We start from the raw sequence: 5,755 nt of genomic DNA, 5'->3' as shown, positions 1-5,755 counted from the left end.
TCTATCTCTTTGATTGTCCCGACCATGTATTGGGAATATCTCCCGATGACAAGTACAGGAGATGATGAGACATCATGGGAAGATATTTCTAATACAAGGCCGGGATGTGCTGTGGAGCATTGTGGGGCGCAGATGTGAACTCCTTCAACAGGTGTTTGACATCGCGCTTGTGAAAAAGAGATTGAGACCAAGAGATACTTCAATGGTGTTTGATGAAGAATTTTCAGTGCTTGATTTAAACTAGATGGGCTTCTTGCAGCATAGATTTTGGAATCTTTTCATCCCTCACGGTACCACCCCTTACTTCCATAAGTTATGATAGGTTTAAATCAAACTGCATAAGCAAACATCCCCTAATGAGCAAAAGTCCAGACACATGTATCTGGATGTACAATCTATTATATTTAATTCATTCAAGCAACCCGAGTTGGCAGCAAATTGTTGTTTTGTTTGTTTGCTTTACTCCATATTTTTGCTGTTGAAGAGGGGAGGGGATATGGATATATTGATCACTGATCAGCTTGTCTTCTAACGATGCGTTTTGGTTGTTTTCACTTTTCAAACATTGTAAATTTTGTATTTTTATTTCCCCAAAGGCCCATACAATAAGAGCTTTGGATGAAAAGAAAATTAGGGGACATGATTCCTTATTGTACTTAAATGACTTTAGTTGGATTCTCATCAGATTTATTGTCTTATGTTATAACACCGTGATTGTCCCCCTCCAAGATGTCTCAATAGCATTCTTTGGATTTCAATTTTAACTTTCAGATGGCTTTGCTGGGAAAAGTTACCAAGTGATTTTTAGACATCTAGAGAATCTCATTGATAGAACCTAGCTAGCTAGAATAGCAGCAGCCCAGGATGGGCTCCACATGTTTGCCACGTCAGGACTTCCCTCAATATGTTAAAAGCTCTTGTCAAGTAGACACGTGCCATAAGAAAAGACTTCTCTTTCTAATACCCATTTCTTAATTTTTTTTATCCAATTGAAAATTTTGAATTAGCTTCACAGTATTGGATACAGAGAAAGAAGTCCAACACAGGAATAGTACAAAACTGGCATGCATTTGATACAGATTCAAGTACAATACAAAGGATTGCCTGGCTATCTGATGAACCATCAGGAGTTCGGGACCAATTATATTCACCCTCCACGTGGCTTCAACTTGAGTTTATCTATAGAACAGAAATTTGGATAACATTGTCTCACTTGTTGAAATTATCTGTAGGAAACCCTTCTTTTTCCTCTTCCCAATTTGTTGAAATGATCTTTAAAAAAGTAACAACAGAGGGAGATCGGCCAAAGATATAAAAGGCTCAGGTGTGAAATCTGGGCCCCAGTTAGCTAATCCAGCGGTGGGGTTTCAACATTGGAGATCCCAAGATCATTCTACTAATGTTTTATAATTAAGTAAATTCATAGTTCTCCGTGATTTCGATACTCCTGTTTATTATATATTTTCTTTCCTTTTCTTCATTAACAAGATAAACAACTAGTAAATTATAATAAAATAAATTGTCAAGAAGGCCCCGTTCTATGTCGCGCTCACATGGGCAATTTATATAGCAGCCTCGCCCAAGCTTCCTTACTCTCAACGCTGGAAGAGGAAGAGGCGTCAAACCAGACTACCTTTCCTTCTCAACTACTTCTCCTCTCTCTCTCTCTCTCTCTCCCTCTCTCGCTCTCTCTCTCTGTGTTTCAATTTCCAGGTTCTACAATGTCCTCAACCAGGAAGAAGCTCAATAAGAACACAGTTGCAGTCAACGTAAGCTGTGGCTGCAGAAGGCCAAAGCTCTCCGGTGTATTCAGTCCAAAAACAAAGAGCAAGCCATCAACTTATCATCAGAAAGCTGGTATCTATGGCTCTTCTTCAAGCTCCTGGGAAAGAGGTGGCTTCTCAGTCGACGACGAAGACGACACAACGACTACACAGTCTCCGAACATGGACACGTCCCCCAACCAATCTGAAGCTGAAGCTGAATACGATCTAAGGAACACAACCATGGCTAATGGGTTAGGAAGAATTGGCGAGAGTGTGGCCGTGGTCAAGGATTCCGACGACCCATATCTGGATTTCCGGCGTTCGATGCTTCAAATGATCATGGAGAAGGAAATTTACTCTCAAGAGGAGCTCCGGGACCTCCTCGACTGCTTCCTACAGCTGAATTCTCCATACCACCATGAGATTATCGTCAGAGCCTTCACAGAGATCTGGAACGGGTTCCTCGCTGCTCAGGCATAGTGAAGCCGACCAGCTGGTCGGCGTACGTCACGTGAGTTTAGATTAGTTCGTGGGAAGGTCACGTGAGGAAGACAGGTGCAATCGTAGATGATGTAAGTGGGCACGGTGGGTAAAGCTAGACGTTGGAATTTGAATATAATAATGATGATGATGCAGTAGCTGTCGAATGGGTAGGGCCATGGGGTTTAATGAGTTTTAATGAGAACAGTAATAGTTCTCTTTTCTTTTCTTTTTTCCCAACTTTCTGTACATTTACTGCTTTCTTTCTATGTATTACGCCATGGCTCCTAATGAGATCTATGATCATAGTAGGCCACGTTTTCTCCCAATGTTTTCATTTCTCTCTCCCTCTCTCTCTCTCTCTCTCTCTGCTGGGTTGTTAAAATTTAACATGGATTGATAATAAAAGCTCTGTTTTAGTCTTGTGAGTTAGCAAATGATGAACATGGGTTTCTCTCTCTGTCTGTGTATCTGTCTCTGTTTGCTGGGTTGTCAAAATTTAACATAGATTGATAATAAAAGCTTTGTTTTAGTCTTGAAAATTATATAGCAAATGAACATGGGTTTCTCTCTCAATCTGTGTATCTGTCTCTGTTTGCTGGGTTGTCAAAATTTTACGCGGATTGATAATAAAAGTTTTGTCTGTAAATTAGCAAACGAACATGCATGGGTTGCAGCAGAAATTAATTTAAGGAACTCCACTCGACATTGATGGTTGTGTTGTGTAATTAAGCCGCTGGGAATTAAAAATTAGCCGCAAATATGAGAGCTTCCTTTGGGATGATGTAGAGAATAACCCTGCATGTTCCACCGGTAAGTGATGCATCTCTGATTTGTGTAGGTGGGTTTTTGCTTAAGGTGTACGTGTCAACTGTCAACAACAGTAACAACAATAATAGGAGGGACACTAGAACAGTGGCATTGATGAAATGTTCGAGGCCTCGAGGGTTTGAAGTAGAAAAGAAACAACCCATCTCTAACTATGGGGGACTGATTGTTACTTCAAACTATTTGGGCCACAAGAATTAGGTTTTGCCTCCACCTGAAATACCTTGGGGGAGTCCAAGCAACAGTTTTTTCCTTTTGCTTTTCTTAAGTGATTTGGGTTTTATGAATACAGGGACCAAAGTGGTCATTTTCAGGGGGACAAGATTTAGCTAATGTCACCTCAAGATGAGGCTAGGACTTAGGACAGAGAACTGTGGGACAAGAAATTTTAATAAATCCAAAACATTATTAGGTCTTTCTTTCGTGTCTCTCCCAGTCAGTTGAACTTTATTACATATTTTGATAATTTTACTTTTTGTTTATTTTATTTTTTCTACTTTTTTGACAAATATGATTTAAGAAAGTGTACTAGTATGTTGAAGTTTGAAGTAAATGAAAACTGCTTTAGGGGTTGGTCAATTCCAAGGATACCACCAAGCAATATTCATGATTTGATAATGCATAGAAGTATGAGCCTTGGTTATTAACCAAGAAAACCAAAATCATTCTTCTGGTAAAGATCTACAACAGAATACAGCTCAACTACCTGTAAACTGATCCGTACTTCACAAGTAAGAATAATTCCCTAATTTATTTTCTTTGCTCTCATGTTACTTCTTACTTTTATTGGCAAAGGTTTCTGTCATCTGTTATATTTTTCCAGACTACTAGCAATCTTGTCGATTTGCAGATATGTTCGTTGAGCCTTTCTTTGCAATTCAGTCATGAATGTATCATTTTATGGGTTCTGACGAGTTTTCAAGTATCCCAAGGTCCCCCTTTCTTTTTAAATTTTACATTTGCTAGCTATCTTGGCTAGTGGGCGTAACACTTTGCTCTTTACTGTGTCCACGAGGTTTGATATTATCATCTAATATAATATAATATAAAGATTTAAAAAGTTAGATCAATTTATCAAATAGGCAGTTTCGATACAATAACCAAGCCTGTTTGAGGGATCATATGGTAGAGCCAGATCATCCGTTGGAAAGAGGACCTATTGCCTTGACCAGAGGTTCAATCCCACCAGCAGGAATCGCCATGAGATTAGGAATGATCATAAAAATGGGACCCGTTATATATGAGATGTGTGGTGTTGGATCATATTGGGATGGTATTGGAATATATTTTGTTGGCAAGTGATTCAGACTCCAATCCCATAATCCATAGCAAGGATCTGCATAAGAATGTAGTAAATTGGTTTCGGATAGGGGTGTTCTTGAAAAACCGAATCAAAACTAATAATCCAAACCAAAATACATACACACACGCACATATATATATAAACAACCAAACTGGTGATTGGTTAACTGGTTGATTCGGTTTGGTTTTGGTTCAAAATTTTTAAAAATCAATAGCTTCAGTTCAGTTTTATAAATGCACCTACAATTTGGTTAACCGAACCGTGAATACTCTAATTTGGAGATAAAACTTGGGTTGGGTTGGGTTGGGGATTTCTTAAATTTTCAATGGGTCGAACCTAACCTGAGCCCGGTGTAGATGAAATTCTTCAAATCAGGAAACCCCACTTGCAGCCCCAGGTGGAGATCAAAATGGGAAGAAGAAACCTCTATTTTAGGAAGGTTTACTATTAGAATATTAAATTTTCAATAGTTAATATTACTTGTGGAAGACCATAAAAGCTAGATCACACGATGAATGCCCAATACAAAGGTATCACCTTCTTGATGGATGGGCTAATTGGCCACATCAGCCTACTGCATGGTAGAAATATGGCAAGTCATATGGAGAGTTCTTTATGTGACTGGAATGTAGGAAAAAGTTTCCAAAATAGGTCAAGCGAGGAGCCTTTCTATGACCTACTTCATTTTAGCCATGTGGACAAATTTTGTAACAAATTCAAATTGTACTAACCCTTTGGATTGACCATATATTGAATACTGTGGTCAACATAAGACCTATTTTGATATTATATTGGAGTTTTTTATTTGATAACTAGCGACTAGCGGGGTCTTGTGTGATGCACAAAAAAAAAAAAAAATCAAAAGTTGATTAATTTTACAAATTGATAATCTACAAGATTTTAGGAGAGTTCTTTTTTTTTCTTTTTATTTTACAGAGTTCAAAGTACAAGAAAGGCTTAAAAATTGTCCTCCAAACCTAGGGTGTCAATGGGTCGGGTTTACTTAATGGATCAAAAATCGACAAAACCGATTATAATGGTTCTAGTTCCATGATTTTGTCCTGATTAATAATTGGGTCAGGTCTAGTTCTTGCCTATAGCAAACTGATTCAGACCCAGAACTGATTTTGTACTATACATACATACATCATACATACATATATCTATCTATCTATCTATCTATCTATAATAATAATAATAATAATAATAATAATAATAATAATAATAATAATAATTTTTAAATTTCTTGTAATTTTTATTATATTTTATGTTTGAAATGGTAAATTTTATTGATAATAAATAAGATAATATTAATTAAAAATGTTTAATTTATTGACATATAAATAATTTAATATTTTTAACATTTTTGTTAATTTTA

At 37.2% G+C, this 5,755-nt stretch overlaps 1 protein-coding gene across 1 annotated transcript; it reads left to right on the top strand.

Annotated features, from left to right (window-relative positions):
* The first annotated feature begins 1,516 nt into the window (after nt 1–1,516).
* Nucleotides 1,517–2,575, top strand: LOC148871304 (transcription repressor OFP6-like). Its single transcript, XM_088968029.1, has one exon. It carries the CDS (start codon nt 1,554–1,556, stop codon nt 2,244–2,246), a length of 693 nt encoding a protein of 230 aa, XP_088824155.1. The 5' UTR covers nt 1,517–1,553; the 3' UTR covers nt 2,247–2,575.
* Nucleotides 2,576–5,755: the final 3,180 nt, after the last annotated feature.

This window comes from Nelumbo lutea, chromosome 2 (genome assembly GCF_056320005.1).
Source record: "Nelumbo lutea isolate HS-2025 chromosome 2, American lotus-T2T, whole genome shotgun sequence".
In the NCBI taxonomy this organism is placed as follows: Eukaryota; Viridiplantae; Streptophyta; class Magnoliopsida; order Proteales; family Nelumbonaceae; genus Nelumbo; species Nelumbo lutea.
The sequence above is the reverse complement of the archived record's forward strand: the minus strand, read 5'-3'. Positions and strand labels throughout refer to the sequence as shown.

Excerpts from the sequence above, each read along its gene's own strand:
- LOC148871304 (XM_088968029.1), top strand. The coding sequence starts at position 1,554 with ATGGGCAATTTATATAGCAGCCTCGCCCAAGCTTCCTTACTCTCAACG.